Source organism: Gymnoscopelus braueri (genome assembly GCF_963280865.1).
Source record: "Gymnoscopelus braueri genome assembly, chromosome: 9".
NCBI lineage: Eukaryota > Metazoa > Chordata > Actinopteri > Myctophiformes > Myctophidae > Gymnoscopelus > Gymnoscopelus braueri.
Window position 1 is genome coordinate 46,779,116 of NC_137610.1, and position 20,583 is coordinate 46,799,698.

Consider the following 20,583-nt stretch of genomic DNA (forward strand, 5'->3'; position numbering starts at 1 on the left):
GCCAATTCAGAACCTCTGCCCCAAATCTTTCACATGGGCCTGTTATAGCGCCACCAGGAGGCCGATTTGTGCAAAACCCATAGTTTTCCATTACTACTATTATCCAAATGTCATGCAAATCGGTACACAGTATCTCTATAGTCATATGATCACCACGGATCTGTCCGATTTTCCATATTCCCTCCTGATTGGCTAAGGTTGGCTTCCAAAGTTTGCAGGATTGCTCCGTTTTGAACAAAATGCCTCAAATCATGAACGCAGCTTGCGATTTCCGTTAATTTCCCATTAGGCAGAGGAAGAAATGCCACTCGAAATTTTTCAAATCAGCCTCATGGTGGCGCTATAACAGGCCCATTTGACATTGACATATAAAGTTTGCGGGAGTGCCCCGTTTTCAACAAAATGCCGCAAATCATAAACACAGCGTCCGATTGCGGTGGAACTTTGCATGCAGATTCGCACTAAGTTGAAGAACAAATGCCACCCTTTTAACATTGCCCTATTATAGCACCACCAGGAGGCCGATTTTTGCAACACTTTTCTTTTTAATATTACTCCTACAAATTTTGTCAACATCATGCAAATCAGTACACATTATCTCTAGAGTCAAGTGAACAAGATGGTTCCGTCCGCTTTTTTATATTCCATCCTGATTGTCGAATTCCAAACATTGCTGGCCCACAATAACCTTCCTGACCTGGCGGAGACCTGTGCTCCGAGGAGCACTTTTTCTAGTTTCACTTTGCTTTTTACTCCTTTTTCTCCCCAATTTAGTCGTTATGCCAATTGATTTATCCCCACACACATTTGTGTGTTGTCACTGCTGTTATATCCTACTTACTTACTTACTTACCTGCCAGTGAAGAGCCCCCACCGAGAGGCCCCCAACTCTCCCTGCTGTCGGGTGCCGCCCCAGCCTGTATGGGAGTATACGCAGTGACAAATATCACCCTTCCTGCCCAGCTTCCCTCCCCTGAATTGTGTCAGATGCACCACTGTGAATTCGAACCCACAACCTCTGCGGTGGTAGGCAGGCACTTTAGGCTCTAGCTTTTAAAAATAAAAAAATAAATGCAGGACTGATGCGTTTCTAAAATCTGGCATTTATCCAGTGGTTGTGACGCATGGCCTGTGTTTCATATCAAACAACATATGTGCACGTGTAAATACAGGTTTTAACCTGTCACAGTCATTGCAGCTTACATTATGCCTCGTTGTGTTGTTTAGATGTTCCTCAACAGAAAATAATAACAGAGAGCCTCATTTATTAAAGTTTTCGATACAAAGTTCAGTCTCTTTCAATTTCATTCAGCTAATGTTAATTTAGTTATGACACTAATTAGAAAAATAAATAAAAATAAAGACAATTCAACACGAAACTTTTCAATCCAGCCCTTTTGAGGGCCCGCTCCATTGGGCCCTGGTAACTCATCCCCCCCTCCCCCCTCCACAAACAACCTATATGCTATTTGAAAATAGCAGATCTACAAGCTGACAACATGTTGTCAGCTTGTAGATCTGCTATTTTCAAAACATCTCGAAAACAAATTGGAATGTTTAGGAAACATTTTAACATCACACATCTTGTATGGGGGTCCATGCCACAAAATATTTTCAGACGGGGGTCCACGGCCAAATACATATTAATTTGGGGGTCCTTATACGTTTGAGAACTGCTGCTATAGCTGATGTACATAACAAGCTCACATATTATGCAGAACAGAAACTTAACATAGACCAAGACCACATCCTGTTGAAGACGACAGTGCACATGACTTACTGTATTTGCTGAGTGCAAAGTCCCTCAGTAGGTTGTGTCAAATACAGATTGTTTGCTGTAAACTCCCATTTATTTATAACATCTTTATTCAACCATATATTTTAGTCATCGTATGACGGTGTCACATGGTGAAAATTGGCGATCTACAACCTGATCTATAATGTGATGCATTGTGATATTGTCGACTATTTTTAGAAATTATAAACAATATTATTAGGCTACACGTGGTATTATAAGTTGTATTATAAGTATATTATAAGTAGAAGCTACATCACTTTTTTGTTTTTCTTTGTTTATTTGTTCTTTACCACTTTTTCTCCCCATTTTAAACTGTATCCAACTTAGAAACTCGGGTGAGACTGTGACCCAGATAAAATCCATAATTTTGGGGGATGTATTTTCCTCAGTCAAGGTGATTGTGTGCAGCCTTTAGAAATTCCCCACACCTGTCGAATTCCAGACACCTGCCATTTGATTACTTAGTCCTTAAGACATTCTCCACTGACGTTACTTCACTACATACTACTGCACAAGGACTTTTCCATATGGGCACAAAAGGGACACAGACAGACAGACGGTTACACTGGGTACTCTGACAACCGGTATTGCATAACAAGGTGGGCCATGCATTCCCTAGGCTATTTGTATCGTTTCAAACTTGCATCGTTCCCGAGTAGGCCGGTATCCAACGGTTACCAGTCCATTACAATTAAATTGTGCAATCAATTGGGAGAATCCACAGTATTGCAAGTATCCTTTAAACAAATCCTGCCACACAATCAGAGAGGGGGCTCTTTTTTGCACCCAAACATTTAGGTACAACTCACGGCCAAAGCAGTGGTCCAATTCTCTCCCAACTTGCTACAAAAATCACCCATGCAACAGTAGACAATACCATCTACTTTCTTTTCCACCTTCACATGTGTCTCCACTTCTAATAATCATAAAGTGTTTGCAATATTTCAGCTTGTGGTTTACTTCCGGGATGTATGCAACGTCAAAATGATCACAATTTGGAAAGCCAATCATCTGCGAGATACAACTGCTTGCTGGTGTGGTCTAGGAAAACGAGTACAAAAGAAGCGACCAAACATTGGCGTACCCACTGAGGCAGGACAGGCAGTCACCTTCCCAACTAAGATCTCACCTCCCCTAGAAAACCCAAATAACCCGACAATGTGTCATTGCGTGCTTAATGACCTCTAAGTCACGCATCCAACAAGCTTTGAACTGAGCAGATTGGACCTTTCGTGAGATAATGGCCAAAATATATTGAAAACGGCCACTTTCGCGGGTTTTCGATCGCCGATTTTCGAGGGGTAGGGGGGTGCAAAAAAAAATCTTCGAGAGACACAGACAGACTGAAAGACACGACAGAGAGAGAGACAGAGAGAGAGAACAAGGAAGTGCTGGGCGACAAGGACATAAAGAGAGAGAGAGAGAGAGAGAGAGAGAGAGAGAGAGAGAGAGAGAGAACCAGGAAGTGCTGGGTGACAGACAGAGAGAGAGAGAGAGAGAGAACCAGGAAGCGCTAGGCGACACAGACAGAGAGAGAGAGAGAGAGAGAGAGAGAGAGAGAGAGAGAGAGAGATGTTGCCTTGCCTGTGTGTGTGCGCGAGCGTGTGCGTGTGTGTGTGTGCGTGCGCGTGTGCGCGTGTGTGAGTGTGTGTGCCGCGGGCGCCTTTACTTTACACGTGTGTGTGGGGGGACAGACATGCTCTTCATTGCTCTGCTCTGCTTAGCCAAATATGATTCACCATTTGTCATTTACTAACATATAACATAAAGCCATGTGTTTCACTAACCATAGTATTTTTACTAATAGTAGCCTAGCTACGAACTACTTTAATTCGGTGCTCCCGTTCTGTGGATAATTATGCTTCCGCCGCTCCACATTCTCTGTGTGTGCGTGTGTGTTTGTGTATTTGCATAAATAAATAAATAAATTGTCCCCTACTGCCTATCATCCTGGCAGGATTCATAAATATCTTATGTGTAGCCTACTATCTGTATGATGACTGCTTTTATGTTTTTATTGTTTGTCTTTTTTCTTTATATAGACTTTCAGTCTGAAATAAAGATCGAATTGAATTGAACACCCGAGGAAGAGCCTGTAAGGGCTCCCACACATATTTTTTTACTTTTGTAATATAATAGAATTTGTAATTAATTGGGGGAATTCACAGTATTGCTAATCTATTTTTAGATTAAATGTACACATGTTGTAAACAACAGCAACACCTTTGAAATGAATAAAAGTTAAGGCCATCATGTCACCAAAAAAAAAGAAAGCAAAGTTAATTGAAAAATACATTTAAAAAAAATATATGAATAATTTAATAACATTTCATCTTGGTTATCATTCTTTCAGGGTTCATCAGCAGAGACCAGAGTCTCCTGTACCCAGCTGTGTCTCCATGAAGAGTGACAAGTCCAAGGATGGACAGATTGACTTCAAAGATGGACACCACTCTACAGATCAGCCTTTGACGCTATCGACCACAATATTATTTTAAAACACCTGGAAAATGAGGTTGGTTTTAAGAGCACTGTTTTAAATTGGTTTACTTCCTATTTACAAAACAGAACTTTTAATGTTACACTTGCACTACCTACACATCTTCCTCAGCCCCTATCACTTGTGGTGTCCCCCAAGGGTCAATACTAGGGACCCTTCTTTTCTCCTTATACATGCTCCCACTTGGCTCCATTTTTAAGAAACATGACATCCCCTACCACTGCTATGGCGACGATACACAATTTTATCTCCTAGTCACACCAAATGACACATCCTCCTTAAATAGAGTTTTTAATTGCCTTGATGACATCAAAGGCTGGATGGCTACACATTTTCTCCAGCTCAACCAAAATAAAATGAAAGTTATTATCTTTGGCCCGCAACAGTCCGTCACTGGCCTAAAAAGCGCTCTTGGCCCCCTCTCTGCAAATGTGCACACCACTGTAAAAACATTTTTTTATTTTGGACTCCTCCTTGAATTTTAATAAACAAATTTCGAGTGTAGTGAGCAGTAGTTTTTATCAGTTACGAACCATAGCCAAATTGAAGCCCATTTTAACTCATAGGGACCTGGAAACAGTCATCCATGCTTTTATTACCTCTCGGTTAGACTACTGTAACTCTTTATACCTGTACCATGGGCTGGCTCAGTCTACTCTCTCCCGTCTGCAGATGGTCCAAAACTCAGCTGCCAGACTCCTGACTGGAACTAGGATGCGAGAGCAGAGCACATTACCCCGGTTCTGGCCCAACTGCACTAGTTACCAGTGAAACATCGCATTGATTTAAAAATGTGACTTTTTGTTTTTAAAGCCTTAAATGGCCTCGCGCCACAGTATATTTCTGATCTGGTTTCTGCACCTCCTACCCTCAGGGCATTTTCTGTTATTGCGCCCACACTCTGGAATAATCTCCCACTGCACATTAAGTCCAGCTCCACCATTGAAAGGTTCAAATCCACCATAAAAACCCACCTCATTTCCATTGCCTTCAGCTCAGTCTGAGGGCAATTAACCTATGGCCATTGAATATATTGAATGTATGTTTTCTTTTTGTATTACTTTCATGTTCTCCTATATTTGGTGTTTTTGTTTGAGGTATTGCTTATATGTTTCTTTTACTATGCTGTATTATATTAGGTTATGCTATTGTGAATGTAAAGCACTTTTGGTCAACTTCTGTTGTTTTAAAATGTGCTATATAAATAAAGGTGACTTGACTTGACTTGACTTGACTTGACTTGACTTGACTTGACTTGACTTGATCAGAGGTCAGAATGTAAAACAAACTGAAAACAACTTAGATAGATAGATAGATAGATAGATAGATAGATAGATAGATAGATAGATAGATAGATAGATAGATAGATAGATAGATAGATAGATAGATAGATAGATAGATAGATAAATAAAAGTAGCCTCTTCCGGCTCTGAATTATTTCGGGTGCCATTTTGGAGAAGGCAAGCTTCCGTGTGCAAGTGGACGTTTGGTAGGCCAATGCAGAGGCAGGTGGGGGCGGGTATTTTCGTAACCCAGCTCTTAGCCCTTTAAGAGGCAGCCGTGCAGCAACTAGTTAGTTGGAACTTGGCAAACTCCACACTCGGAATTGTGGAGACTTGTAAGCAGTGTTGGGCATAACGGCGTTTAAATAAACGGCGTTACCTAACGCCGTTATTTTTTTCAGTAACAAGTAATCTAATTAATTACAATTTCCATCGTGACAACACCGTTACCGTTACTGACAATGATATGTGCTCCGTTACTATGTCAAGCGTCCCCAAGCTTTCTGTTACCACGGGCCGGCTGACAGTGTGTGTGTCTGTGTGTGTGTGAGCGCATCGCTACTACAGGCTGGGGCTGCTGCTCCTGCTGCAACCATGACACGGTTAGAAAAAATACCAAGGATACGACAGTGATGTCTCTTACTTTTTGCTGTTACGCAACCAGGAAGTAACACGGACTCAACGCTGTTTAAGCAGTGACATAACATCACTGACTGAATCCTTGGTATTTATATCTTTATATCTTTATATCTCTGACAAGATGGCTTTCACAAATTGGCGGTACAAGCACTACTTTACCTTTATTGAAAGGAAAGGAAAGAATGTACACGTGAAGTGCACGTTGTGTGCCGGGGGGAAGCGTTTGTCCACGTCTGTCCAAAGCAACTCCAATTTAGTGTGTGTGTGTGTGTGTGTGTGTGTGTGTGTGTGTGTGTGTGTGTGTGTGTGTGTGTGTGTGTGTGTGTGTGTGTGTGTGTGTGTGTGTGTGTGTGTGTGTGACAGCCAGTTTGTGTCTTTAATTCACACTAGTGTTAAAAGCACTTGTTGTTGTTTAACTGTTTACTTCTGCTCAAAGAAAATACTTGAAGTAGGCTACAGTATTGTCTACCAGTACCATACCAGTTAATTGTCTTGTCACAACTGTCACTGAATGGAAAATAGGTTACTTTAAAAAAAAAAACGTATTTCAACATATTGAGACTTAAAAACTGGACTTTCAAAAAGTTTGAGAACCACTGGTGTAGGCAATTACACCTGTTTTACTGTTGTTATCTACCTGCGTCATCTGTGCGTTGAGGTGCAATAAATATTATAATGAAGTGCAATACATATATTGAAGTTTATTTCTCCCTCATGGCAAAGGTTATTATGTGTAAGTAGTAAGTACCTGTCTATGCTTTTCTACTCTATGCACCTGGCTTGTGAAACCTGCTCCCAAAAACAATCCAAATTCTTTGACATATTACAACTTTTTCACGCAAATAGTTACTTTTCCTAGTAACTATTTACTTTTACAATAGAGTAATTCACTTACTAACTCAGTCACTTTTTTTGGAGAAGTAACTAGTAACTATAACTAATTACTTTTTTAAAGTAACGCACCCAACACCGCTTGTAAGGTATGTAATGTAGATATTTAACAATAATTTAACTCTTGAGAGTGTAACATTTTATACTCAAGAGTTAAAGATCTAGAAGGGTCCATTTGGTTATCAACTCTCCATCATTTAGCTGAGGACCACCTGGAACCCCCTCAAGGACCACTGGTGGTCCCCGGGCCACTGGATGAGAACCACTGCATTAGAAGGCTTGGCTAGATTCTGACAAGACCCGGAAAAGACGTGCTGATTGAAGTCAACGCGCTGTGAGCACTATGATTGGCCAGTAGTCACTTTGAGTGACAGCTTGCCTTCTCCTAAATGGTGGCCACGATACAGGTCGCTCCAATGAACTGCAGAGGCCAATGAGGTATCTAGGTTTCTATATCTATGATGGGATGGCAACCCCAGGCTCAGCTTGATTTGTCAAATTCCCCACTGGAGGGAGAGAAATATAGTACGTGGGAGAGGGGTAATGCATAGAAGTTCTTTGGCAAGGCAATGTAGGCTATTACTTTGTTTTCTCCTTTATTTGATTTGACTATGCTTTAACTATGCTTTCACCATATATATGTTATATATGTGTGTGTGTGTGTGTGTGTGTGTGTGTGTGTGTGTGTGTGTGTGTGTGTGTGTGTGTGTGTGTGTGTGTGTGTGTGTGTGTGTGTGTGTGTGTGTGTGTGTGTGTGTGCGCGTGTGCGTGTGCGTGTGCGTGTGTGTGTGTGATGAGTTGTGTGCCACACTTCTGATGCACGTGACCGTGTCCTCATACTGGAAAGGAGAACTACAGTATGCTTATTATGATTTTCAGTTCTCCTTATTTGCTGTTGCAAATAAACATGTAGCAAGAATTGTCCTCCCACCACCTCTGTGGCTTTGCTGGGTTCCTCTGACACTCGGGTGGTCAAGTAGATACGGCATGTGCCATTGCTATATTATAGCAATGGCACATGCCTGGTGTCGAACGTTTCCCTTCCTTCATTTCCAAGTTCCAAGAGTGTAAAAATCACCCACAAATACTTCTTAAAGGGGAAGAACATTCCTTCTTCTTAAAGTGTCTGGCAGGTCAGGGAGTAGTGAAAAATTTGCAATATTTTTTTTTAACATTTTAACAAACCAAATCCTGTATGGGGGCCGACTCCATGCCACAGCATAATGTCATATGGGGGGTAAAGTGGAGCCAAATTCCAAATTCATATTAATTTATTCATTTCCGTATAAGTTTGAGAACCACTGCTATAGCTAATGCATATGAGAATAATAAGCTCACATATTATGCAGAACTGAAACATAACATAGACCACATCCTGTTGCAGATGACAGTCACATGATTTATTGGTAGAGTGGAAAATTCCGCGTGTCTTTCTGTCAGATAGAGAACAAACCTTCAGCTTGGTGCCAGATTATCATCAACATGGAGAGGTACTGTAATAAACATTCACAATTCTAAGCCAAACCTATTCATGTTTTCTGTTAGCTGGTGTATCTATAATTAATGCAGCATCGTACCATTGGGGTCCTATTTACCTCTAGATTGAAAACATGATTATATTCTTTGTAGTGTTACACGGTAATTCATGTTAAATTCTGAATTAGTCCATTACTTCCATTATGGTTTAAATAATCACTGTTGAATGGAAGTGAGAATCGTAGCTCTTTTGTAAGAATATGCATTTGAATGTTATGCACATGAAAGTCAGGGTGCTTGCTGTAACCTCCCTTAAAAGTATTACATATTTATTTGTTTTGACAACATGTTGAATAACTTTTTAATGGACAAGACGTTGCATGCCTGAACGGGTCTGTGGGGCCCAGGCACAGGGCTTCAAAACCTCAACGAAAACCTCCTCTAAAAAAACTCCTCTACCACCGGCGTCGTCTGCCATTTGGTGATGTGTAAGATAGGGTTAAGGCAGGTACACACTGCAGGATATTTGGTCCGGTTTTGCTGTCCGCGGCTTTTTTTGGCGCTCGCCGACAAAACCTCCCGATCTGACGCAGATCGGCCTTTGATCGCTGAGTGTGAAGGGCTCTGCGAGACGATCTGGACGCGATCATCCGCTCTGCGATGGCTTTCCGACCGTTTTCAAATATCTATCTCGTTAGATATTCAGCTGTGTCCCAGACAGGACAGCAGACAATATCATACAGTATGAAAGGAGCTGCGACCACCTTGCGAGGAGATGTACGCTACAGCAAATGAGAGCACATTTTACAGCCACCGTGGCTATGGAAGGTCGGTGGACCTGACCACAACAAACAGATCCCCCGCATAGTTACCGTCCAGTCCTGTATTAAGTTAAACATTATTATAAAACAGAATGAGAGTGAGCGAGCGTGCTCGAAGGGGGGCTGTTTATTTGAGACTATTGCACAGAGATAGAGAGAGAGAGAGAGAGAGAGAGAGAGAGAGAGAGAGAGAGAGACACACAGAGAGCGAGCGATCTGTATGTATGTGTGTGTATGTGTGTGTGTGGGATCGCTAAGAATGTTGCTGGTATTGAGTATTGATAGTGTTAGTAGTGTTATAGGTTTGAAAGGTTTGAAAGGTTTGAAAGGTTGAAAGGTTTTAAGGGTTTGAAGGGTTTGAAGGGTTTGAAAGGTTTAAGGTTTGAAAGGTTTGAAAGGTTTGAAAGGTTCTAAAGGTTTGGATGGTTCTAAAGGTGCTAAAGGTTCTAAAGGTTTGAATGGTTTGAAAGGTTTGAAAGGTTCTAAAGGTTCTAAAGGTTCTAAAGGTTCTAAAGGTTCTAAAGGTTCTAAAAGTTCTAAAGGTTTGAAAGGTTTGAAAGGTTTGAAAGGTGTGAAAGGTGTGAAAGGTTTGAAAGGTGTTAAAGTATTAGTGTTAAAAGTTTTGATAGTGTTGGCAGTGTTGAATAGTGTAAAATGTAGTTTTTTAGGGTAAAACAGTGATAGCTAGGGTCTAATAGGCGGTTTCTAGGGTCTAATAGGCGGTTTCTAGGGTCTAATAGGTGGTTGCTAGGGTAAAACAGGTGGTTGCTAGGGCCTAATAAGCGGTTGCTAGGGTCTAATAGGGGGTTGCTAGGGTCTAATATGCAGTTTATATGGTCTAATATGCGGTTGCTAGGGTGAAACTGGTGGTTGCTAGGGTAAACGGTGGTTGCTAGGGTCTAATAGGCGGTTTCTAGGGTATAATAGGTGGTTGCTAGGCTCTAATATGGTGTTGTTAGGGTATAATAAACAGTTGCTAGGCTCCACTGTGGCTAAATGGCATTTCTCCATTGAAATGAATGGGATTGTTTTAGCAGTAAAAAGTGAAATATCTCTAAAAGTACAAATAATTTCAAAAATTCAAATGGTAGCCAATATGTCCTAAGTAGGCTGAACGTTATAGAGTTGGAACTGAGTTTCTAGCTAAAAGTATGAATTTCCCCATTGAAATGAATGGGATTTTTTTAGCAGTAAAAAGTGAAATATCTCTAAAAGTACAAATTATTTCAAAAATTCTAATGGTAGCCGACATGTCCTGAGTAGGCCGAACGTTGAAGAGTTGGAACGGAGTTTGTAGCTAAAAGTATGAAGGACTAGTTAGGGGCCGAAAAATGGGGGGAAGTATAGTATAGAAAGAGTGGCAATAACATTAGTGTGATCGCTTTAGCGATCCCACAAATAGTGAAGATAACATTAGTGTGATCGCTTTAGCGATCCCACAAATAGTGGCAATAAAATTAGCGTGATCGCTTTAGCGATCCCACAATAAATAGTGGCAATAACATTAGTGTGATCGCTTTAGCGATCCCACAATAAACAAACCAAAGAGGTGCAGGGCAGCGTAGTTATCATCCCATAGCCAAGGAGATGACTCCCGTTGTTACTTCCCTACAGTGGTTGCCTGTAGGGAAGTTATTATATATTTATTTTACTACATTTTTAAGTGAGTATGGTGACGATGTGCATAGTGAGACAATGTCGTCCATTTTGGTATGAATGAGCAACACAGTGACACGAACAGTCCAGACTCTGGAGGACCAATGTATTTAATATAGGGCAAGTGGTTTATTATAATGCATATACTAGAACTGTGGTTCAGCAAGGTAGTAAGAATACAAAAATGACGTAAAGGAAAAAACTAAAGAACATTGGCTTGCCTATTTAGGCACTTCTTGCACTTTCTAACTAACTGAAGGAGCACTCTCCCCACTCGCTCTCTTTCTCTCCCTCCAATAGGCGGGTGCAGATATGGTTTGACCCAAAAAAAATTGGAACAAAAGGTTTCTCAATGGTTTATTGTAGTATCAGGTGTACTTAATAACATATCAAAAGTCTACCAAAATCGGACCACTAGAAATGTAAAATTTTCAAGATGGCCACCGCCAGTTCCTTAAAAGACCATTACTCCTCCATTATTCATCCTAGGCAAGTAATTTTGGTGTCTAACCCTATGTTTTGGTGATCTAGGAATCCAATTAGCTTATATAAATTATAGTGAAGTGATTATAAGTACAATTATGTATTGATAAGTACAATTATGTATTAAAAAATTGGTTATAAGGGTATTTATGTAAAGAATTAAGAAACTAGTCCAATATAACAGGACATTTCTCCTTTTCCACGTGACATAATGCCCAGCATTGGTGATTTTACTTATAATTCAAATTCTGTTGAAGCTTTCAACAATTTATTTTGGGAATAAATGCATTATTACTGCGTGGTACTGTGAAATTAGTCAAAACAGGGCCGCCACGTGAAGGCTCAGTACCGCTAAACCCTATTTTTTTAAAAACTTTTTTCTTTCATGCTTTTGTATTTTACTAGAAGTTCTGCCCGCTACGCGGGCAGAATTCTAGTACCCCCCCTAACCCCCCCCCCCTAACCCCCCCAAAGAAAATGTCGTTTGGGGGTACAAAATCATGGGATAAAAACAAAAAGTACTGTACTGTACTGTACTGTACTGTACTGTACTGTACTGTACTGTACGGTCTGTACTGTACTGTACTGTACTGTACTGTACTGTACGGTCTGTACTGTACTGTACTGTACGGTCTGTACTGTACTGTACTGTACTGTACTGTACTGTACGGTCTGTACTGTACTGTACTGTACTGTACTGTACTGTACTGTACTGTACTGTACTGTACGGTCTGTACTGTACTGTACTGTACTGTACTGTACTGTACAGTCTGTACTGTACTGTACTGTACTGTACTGTACTGTACTGTACTGTACTGTACTGTACGGTCTGTACTGTACTGTACTGTACGGTCTGTACTGTACTGTACTGTACTGTACTGTACGGTCTGTACTGTACTGTACTGTACTGTACTGTACTGTACTGTACTGTACTGTACTGTACTGTACTGTACTGTACTGTACTGTACAAAGCGCAAAACGAAAGCGAAACCTAACTGCAGCATGCAAACCGAAAGCGAAACCTAACTGCATCATGCAAACCAAAAGCGAAACCTAACATGCAACTGACACCGGTGACTGATGTTTTTCCCGCTTTCAGCCAGTCTGCGGATTGTAGTATAGATATTGTTTTTGTATTTTTTGTATTTTTTTTTATATTTGTTTGTATTTTTCTTTTCTTTTCTCTTTTTCTTGGATCCACACCAGATTTACAATGAGTTATCACACAATGAGTTATCACACTCTTCCTGGCGGATTCTCACAATTCTCGACTTGACATGGTTCACAAGCAGGCATACATGGCAGTCCGTATTGTCTGCTACTACACCGTTATGTTTGGCAAGCAGTTTTGCAATTACAGTAGACCATATGCAGGAGGCTTTCTGGGGCAGCAGTTTTATTGGTCATAACTGGCACAAAGTGATTGTCCTCCAATCTCCATCCCCAATCCACCGGATTCATGTCACTCTCCATTTCAGTCCACACCATGATCTGGTAATAAACTCTTTGGCAGTGATATATACCGCTCTATTCTGTGCCAGTTTTCCCAGCCGCAACGCTACCCTTAACCTGATAATGGAGCTGCGCCGCCCCAATAGGTTATTCTAGCACCAGCTCTACCCGTCACCATTATGCCGACGCCGTTATTTGCGCGTGGAGGTGTGCCCGTGGGCGTGTTGTTGCTATATCCCCCACATTGCAATTCTACAGACACACATGGGTACGGCTTGGGGACGGGGGATAGTGGATTCTAGAAGCACCCGCTGGTTTATAAAATCACCCGTCAAGTGCACACAGACACTACAATGGCTTTGTGCGTTGGACCATGAGCCGTGTTGCCAGCCTTGGAGAGAAATAAGCAACCGCAGTCCGCAGGTCTATGAAAACAAAAAGAAGCAACTCTAAGGCCACATGAGCACTTCAAACTACTAACTAGAGCTTTCATATCCCCTAAATATTTCAGCCCGGCTCGACTAATAATTGACAAATTAGACCCAGCCCAGCCCGTCAGTCATTTTTCTAAAGAAGCCTTATTTATCATTAAATCTTGGTAATTCGTTAAGAACAGGAGTCATTCTACCCTAACAGTCTATATTTTATTTAAAAAACAGCTTGGAGCAAATAGGGCTATATAAATATATACACTGCCCCATAACCATTTTAAAAATGATTATGGTTATTCTATGAAATATATGTTTCATAGAATAACCGTAATCATTTTTGCAATGGAGAAATCACATCAAATGTTACCTTCTGGCCGCTGCCTGTGCTTTCATTTGAAGAAATAATCCAACATTTATTTTGAGGTGAAAAAGACATGAAGAAAGTTCTGAAGATCCATTATTTATGTCATGTTATGGTTTAAACTTTAAAGGGAGCTCTCTACTGCTGCGTCATGACAAGACAGTGATTGATTTGACCTAGGCTACTTTAGCGTTGCGCTGCCCTGTTGATTAATTATTTGGCATCAGCTGTGTAGGAATATATAACTATTTTAAATGGCTTTCATATACTCTTGGGGATCTGACTAATATGACAAGCTTATTGTGAACACAATAGGCTACAAATTAATATAAAAATGTATTTGGATAAAAAAAAAAAAAAGAAGGAAAACAAGCCCAATGTGGCTTATAATAATCAGACCAGGCAACAGTGCAGACAGGTAGATAGGCTAGAGCATATATTGGATCGGGATGACGGCTAGCGCAGTCTTCTCTTAAAGGCAATGGCTTCTGGCACGGTGATTGGTTTTATCATTGTAACGCCCAAACCACACCTATGCATAATGTAACGGGTAGCTCAGGTGTTTGGCGGGTGAGGGGGGTGCCATAGAATACCGAATTTTGCGGGGAAACGCCTCTTGCCTAGTCCGAAATCCCTAATTAGTGGTTTGTTCAAATTCCCCCGTGAATAGGGCCCTTAGTCTCTGTTAGACTCTGTTGGAGGGAGATGTTCTGGGTTGACAAATGATTTGGCAGACACAATTTTCTTGCTAAGAAGTTTGTAGCGCAAAGATGAAAGTGCCATTAACTGCCATTGCCTTGCTCCCAAGGTCCTCTACCACATTTTTTGCTTGATTTGGGAGCAGATTTGGGAGCAGAAACCCATTCACCATATTGGTGTATGGTAAAGTCAGCATAGGACTGTGCAATGACACCATAACTGTCACCCATTTTCCATGGCAAGCGATGAATCAGGGAGCCACCATCAAGGACATACTGTTCAGTTGGTGGGATAGAATCCAGTATAGTTTTCTTTGATTCCTCGCTTGACAGTTCAGTCACTGCCTGAGCTAGTTGGGGTTTGTCAGCCTTACGGAATATTTATTTGGCTTCAAACAGGGCTGCAGGGAATGGGCTGAGCTCATAGGTCATTACATCTTCCAGTGAAAGGTCTCCGGTTTTTGACATAATCAGAAATCGTTGGAACAACAGAGCAGGATCAATGGTTCGGTCTTTGGTAACTTTGATGCTAGACTCATCTGCAAGGGTTTTTGCCCGGTCTTTGCGTTTGAATGAGATCCCAAAAATGGGCTTTCCAAAATTTTTTCAATGAACTCATTCCCAACAGTCTCAAACTCATGAATATTCACGTCTTCTTTGGCGACTACACCAGTCACAATGTTTCTCAGAGATGGGTCTAGAGAGAATGGTTTAAAAGTGCCACGTTTTTCTTTGATCTTTTCCTGGTCAGCGTGATCTCGTTTCATCCTGGAATCTGTGGATTCTCTGTGTTGCTCACTGGTCGTGTAGATGAGATCATTGAATTCCTGCATGGCATTGTTGTACTAGTTAACTTGAAATGGGAGACCATTTCAAAGGGTTTTAATAGAGTCACAAACTAAATATTGGAATTCACAATTATCTAATTGTATCTCTGCAATTTGGACAAGTCCAATGGATTCCTAGGCCCCAAAAACATACGGTTAGACACAAAAAGTACTTGTCTAGGATAAATAATGAAGGAGTTAAGGTCCTTACACACCGGCGAATGTGGCGAATATACGCAAAATTCGGACTCGTTCCGAATAATTAAAAGACGCTTTTTCGCTTCGCTTTTCCGCTTTTTCGCGCCATGTACGCTTGCATTGACTTTATAAGGTTTTAAAAAAAAACGTATTATTCGCACGAAAAAATCGCCCCGGTGTGTAAGGACCTTTAGGCTGTTTTAATGATTTTTTTGGGCATCGTGGACGCCATCTTGAAAATAACACCTTTCCAGTGATCAAACTTTGGTAGACTTTTAGTATGTTATTCAGGACACCACATACTACAGAAAACAGTTGAGAAACCTTTTGTTCCAATTTTTTTTGGGTAAGGTGCTTTTTTTTCATATATGCACTGGCTTTGAAGCAGGGAGAGCTGTCATTACAGGTCTGTGCACACGTGTAAAGTGCAGGTTTTAAACTGTCACGGTCATTGCAGCCGACATTATGCCCAAATGCTACAAGCTCACAGTTTAATAAATTAATTATATTGACAAGGATTACATATTGGCATGAAGAAATGAGCCTCCATGACCATCATTAATGTGTAGGGCTCTACTTAGATATGTGGAAGAATGTTGTTTTATCATAAAAACAATATATTGCTATAAAAGTCAAATAAATATGTGTGTGTTATAACTGACAGAGCATCTGGATGGCTTACTAAAGCTCAGTGGTTCTCGAAGTGGGCTCTGGGGACCACCAGGTGTCCTTGAGGGGTTCTTGGGGGTCCCCCGCAGAATTAGTTAATCACATCATAATCAGTTTAACCACTTTAAATCTATATATCGGCAATTTGAAAATAGCAGATCTACAAGCTGACATGTCAGCTATTTTCAAAAAAATCTCAAAAACGTTTGAGATTTGCCACACAATATTTTCAGATGGGGGTCCACTTGAATGCATTTTAATGTGTGGGTCCTTATAAGTTTGAGAACCACTGCTCTAGATGATGTGCATATGAGAATAATAAGATAACAACTGAAACATATATAGACCACATCCTGTTGCAGTGCAGATGACAGTTTGACAGGATTGTAGAGTGGAAAGTCCCTCAGTAGGTTGTGAGTCAGGCAGCTTATCTGGGCTACTGTAACCTTTATGTACCTTTTTCTCCTCTAGCTGAAAGAAGAAGCAGTCATCACAGCCTACATTATACCCAACTGCATTGTTTAGAGGCTCCTTGATAGAAAATAACACTGAAAATAGCCAATCTACAAGCTTAAACGCATGGTGTAATGCAACGTTTTTGAGCTTGTAGATCGGCTATTTTTGCTGCGCATTATTTGCATTTTATTTGTGGTTTAATGTGATTAATATGCTGTTGATTTTAATTGTGTGTTTGTGTGTGTGTGTGTGTGTGTGTGTGTGTGTGTGTCTATTGTACAGAAGTACAATAGAGGCACAGTGAACCATTTTGATACGACTGAGCAGCACAGTGAAATGAACAGTCCTGACTCCATTTTGTTTTGTGATGACGAATGGATAGAGGTTAATGTAGGGTAAGTGGAAATGGTTTATTATAATGTACTAGAAGAGTGGTTCTCAATCGGTCCTTGAGGGGGTTCCAGGGTTCCCCAGCTAAATTAGGAACAGTTCAAAACATTTGTCATTCTTGAAAAAGAAAACAAAAATCACACCCAGTGTGAAGTGGGCGGTGTGGTCACAGTGGTCATCACAGTGATGGAAGTTCACTTAAAGAAAAGTAATATTGTGGACCAACCATTGTACACCCCTAACTTGAACAAAAACATAAATGTGTTTTTTTTAGAAAAGCATCAGTTCTGCATTTATTTTTCTATACTCAATCTAGAGCCTAAAGTGCCCGCCTTATTTGCTTTATTTTATCTGGAAAATACATTCACAAATGCAAGTGGACTAGAGTGCAGGGTTAGGGGGGTACAATGGTGGCCAATCACAGCGCAGGGTTGGGGGGGGTGCAATGGGTGGGGGGGGGGTACAATGGTGGCCAATCACAGTGCAGCGAATGTCGATGTCCAAACCTCACATATAGGGGCGGTTTCACCGCCTAAAAATGGTGAAGCGAAGAACAGAATGAAGTAGCCTAAAGGATAAAACAAATGAATGCATTGCCTTGCCGAGGTACTTTTAGGTACTTCTTGCAACTCGAAGACTTTCTTTTTCTATGGATTAACCCTCCCTCAATTGCTCTCTTTCTCTTCCTCTAGGTCCCGTCTAACCCCTCCTCGTCCCTCTGTCCCTCACTACTCCCCCCCCTCTCTCTCTCTCTCTCTCTCTCTCTCTCTCTCTCTCTCTCTCTCTCTCTCTCTCTCTCTCTCTCTCTCTCTCTTCTCTCTCTCTCTCTCTCTCTCTCTCTCTCTCTCTCTGTCTCTCTTGCTCTCTCTCTCTCTCTCTCTCTCTCTCTCTCTCTCTCTCTCTCTCTCTCTCTCTCACAGTAAATCACATGACTTCAGCAAGAAAAGTTGGCTGTGCTACTTTGTTGTTGGTTCAAGTTGCGTTTAGGATGTGGTTTATTTATAGTCCACTTGCATTTGTGAATGTATTTTCCAGATAAAATAAAGCAAATAAGGCGGGCACTTTAGGCTCTAGATTGAGTATAGAAAAATAAATGCAGAACTGATGCTTTTCTAAAATCTGGCATGTATCCAGTGGTTGTTGACGCATGGCCTGTGTTTGATATCAAACAAACTGTGCACATGTGTAAATGCAGGTTTGAAACTGTCAGTCACTGCAATCTATATTATAAAATTCAACAAGACATTTTTCAATCTAGGCTTTTTGGTAACTCCTCCTCCCCCCCCCCCCCCCACACACACACACACACATATATATAAATATGTGCGTTATAACTCACAGAACTGCTTGCATTGCTTACTCTAGCTCAGTGGTTCTCAAAGTGTGGTCTGGGGACCCTAAGTCCTTGAGGGGTCCCCAGCAGAATTAGTTAATTTGGCATCAAAATCAGTTTAACCGGGATATTTTCGGAGTATGTTTTGTGCTTTATTATATTCACATTCACACTCATGAATGAGTTTGAAAGCGTACAATGTGTGTGTGCATTGCTGTTCAATAAGGTCTCCCACTTTTTCTGTAGTGATGCTTATTGTCCTCATATCATATGTTGCAGTTAATAACAGTAGGCTATCCAACTATGAAACTCGGGTGAGAGTTTGGTCCAGACAAAATCCATAATTTTTGGGGATGTCAAGGTGACTGTGGGCAGCCTTTAGAAAGTGCCCACAGCACAGCTAACCCACATGAGATAACTTGGGTGCTCAGGTGGGCAAGATACGGCAGAAATGGGACGCGGTTAGAACCGACCCACTAATTCAAGGGCCGTAACTTGATTTTCCTCACTTTCCAGTGAGCCTGATTGAAAGAAATGGTTCACAAACGCTGCTCAACCAGTGGACATCAGTGTACTGCCACATGGACAAAAAAAGAGTGCCAAACTAGAAAAGGTGCTCCTCGGAGCACAGGTCTCCGCCAGGTCAGGTACGTTATTGTGGCCTCCTGGTGGCGCTATAATAGGCCATAGGCCATTTATTGTTAGGTCGTTCACGGCAGTCGGACACTGCATTCATGATTTGAGGCATTTTGTTCCAAAAATGTGTTTTGCTAAATTAGACCTGCTGGTGGCGCTATAACAGGCCAATGTGAAAAGGGTGGCATTTCTTCCTTGGCCTAGTGGGAATGTGTTTTTGAAATTTCACGGAAATCGCAAGCTGCGTTCATGATTTGAGGCATTTTGTTCAAAACGGACCAATCCTGCACATTTTGGAAGCAAACCTTAGCCAATGAGGATGGAATATGGGAAATCGGACAGATCCGTGTTGATCACATGACTATAGAGATACTGTGTACCGATTTGCATGACGTTTGGATAAAATCTGTAGGAGTAATGTAAATAAATGGGTTTTGCACAAATCGGCCTCCAGGTGGCGCTATAACAGGCCCATGTGAAAAATTTGAGGCAGAGGTTCTGAATTGGCATCCAGGGAGTGTGTGTGCACAGTTTTGCAGCGACCGGGCCAACGGTGCCGGAGATTAGCTGCTAACACACGGACATGTAGGACACACAGACACACACACACGGACGGACAGAGGGTAAAACATACTCTCTCGCCATGCCTTCGGCCTGGCGGAGACAATAATACTCAATGTCTAGTAATACACATCTCATCTGACTGGCAAAATAGTGCCACCTACTGCTTATCTCATGAACATAATTTATATTCACATAATGCTATTACTAAAATGACCAGTTATGTTCAAAACAAATCAACCAATGAGCTTCTCTGAAGCCACTTAAAAAAAGAATACCCCATGGTGAGTAATATGCGAGCTCAAACAGACACTCTTCACCTCCTGAAAGGTGTACAACTATACTTAAAAACATCAGTGCAACAACATGACTGGAAAAAAGGCAGTCACTGTCAGAGGAGGATGAAGAGAATCATTAAGAAAATGAAACTATGATGGCAAAACTCTCCACGTTTCCACACAACTCTCTGCATGGAAAAAAATATAAATGTAAACAAATATTTTGAATGGAAACCCAGTTATTGCCATACTTAATTTTAACACACACACACACACACACACATTAGCTGCAGCTGCTGCTTACATCACAGTGCACTATAAGGTCAGCCTTATGCAGCCTGCCATGTTTTACCCTGCTCTTGCCCATATTTTATTTTCCTTTGTTTCTATTTTATTTTGTTTACGGAAAACAAACGTAAGCCTAGTCTGAAAGTTCAGATCACCAAACCTTCATCTTGGTATAATATTATAGATAACATGGACAGGTACTGTAACTAACAATTTACATTACATTCTACCACAGTCTATTACTACAATTACAACTATTACCAATGTTATCGTTCAACAGACGCTGTTATCCAGAGTGATTTATAAAGTACAAGATCACAGAAAGCAGCATGGATCCTAGTCAACCAACAACAGTAAGAAGTATGGATCCTAGTCAACCAACAAAAAGGTAAGTGGTCAATTAAATAAAGTGATCTTGTACATATTTTTCTTTTCCCCTCTTTTTTATTTTTTTTGTT

At 41.0% G+C, this 20,583-nt stretch overlaps 1 protein-coding gene across 1 annotated transcript in view; it reads left to right on the plus strand.

The window, feature by feature from the left end:
- Positions 1–20,583, plus strand: part of LOC308092678 (protein NLRC3-like) — a 59,205-nt gene that overhangs the window by 14,535 nt on the left and 24,087 nt on the right. The window contains exons 2-3 of the mRNA XM_080438745.1: positions 4,152–4,313; positions 20,406–20,513. Coding sequence (XP_080294871.1) covers positions 20,455–20,513 — 59 coding nt within the window. The 5' untranslated portion in view covers positions 4,152–4,313; positions 20,406–20,454. The remainder of the gene's footprint in view (positions 1–4,151; positions 4,314–20,405; positions 20,514–20,583) is intronic.